The 855-nt window shown below is 38.7% G+C and overlaps 1 protein-coding gene across 1 annotated transcript in view; it reads left to right on the top strand.

Annotated features, from left to right (window-relative positions):
• Window positions 1-639, top strand: part of LOC134264043 (uncharacterized) — a 3315-nt gene extending 2676 nt beyond the window's left edge. Inside the window, exon 2 of the mRNA XM_062746341.1 lies at window positions 248-639. Coding sequence (XP_062602325.1) covers window positions 253-639 — 387 coding nt within the window. The 5' untranslated portion in view covers window positions 248-252. The remainder of the gene's footprint in view (window positions 1-247) is intronic.
• Window positions 640-855: the final 216 nt, after the last annotated feature.

The following is an 855-nucleotide window of genomic DNA, read 5'->3' as shown; positions in this document are numbered from 1 at the left end:
CCGATTTGAACTTAAATATCCCCATGTTTCTGTAGTAAAAATAACTTTAAACTGTGTCTGATATTTAAATGCCGAGTCGGAAATAAATCAGTTATTGTTTTTAATATCTAATATCTATGATTTTAACATTTATTAGACCTGGATGATTTAGAAAATTTTAAAACGTAATTATAATTATTCCAAAATTGAATTATCCTCATTATTAAAGTTTGTTTAATACTGCTTTCTATCTCTTTCCTCTAATAAGCAAGGATGGCACAACAAATGAATCAAGAGAAAGGAAAGACATCCGTAGTGAATATAAGAAAGTTCAATCTAAAGAAAATGGGGTACAAAGACTTGGAGGATTGGCTGAGGAATCCTGATCACGTGTACATAGGGAGGGACATGACACATTACGTGCCCGGGGCAAAGGGCAGCAAATGGGGGAATCCCTTTAAATCAAAGCAGTGTGGGAGAGAAGAAAGTGTTCGTAAATACAAAGAGTACATAGAAACTGACAGGGAAATTCGTGACAACGGCAGAACGCTGTACGATTCGCTGGAGGAACTGAGGGGCAAAACTCTGGGGTGCTGGTGTTACCCGGAACGATGTCACGGCAACGCTCTAATGGAATTATTGGAGGAGACGTCCAAGTGACATTTTGTACATTTGTCCATGTTGAATTAAATGAAGAGACATGGAGGGAGGGGGGCTGAGTGTTTTTGTTCGACGTTAAGGGGACGACTATTTTGATTCGATCGGGGGTGGGGGGGGGGAATTATTTATTTTCGTTTCAGACGACAGAGAAAGTCATTTCTGTAACTGAAAGAAAAAGAATCCATTAATTTCTTCACTGAGAAAATGATGAGAGGG

Source organism: Saccostrea cucullata, unplaced genomic scaffold (assembly GCF_032062105.1).
Source record: "Saccostrea cucullata isolate Sc308-1 unplaced genomic scaffold, CSIRO_AGI_Scuc_v1 ctg1621, whole genome shotgun sequence".
Taxonomy (NCBI): Eukaryota; Metazoa; Mollusca; class Bivalvia; order Ostreida; family Ostreidae; genus Saccostrea; species Saccostrea cuccullata.
This window is presented reverse-complemented; position numbering and strand designations above follow the sequence as displayed.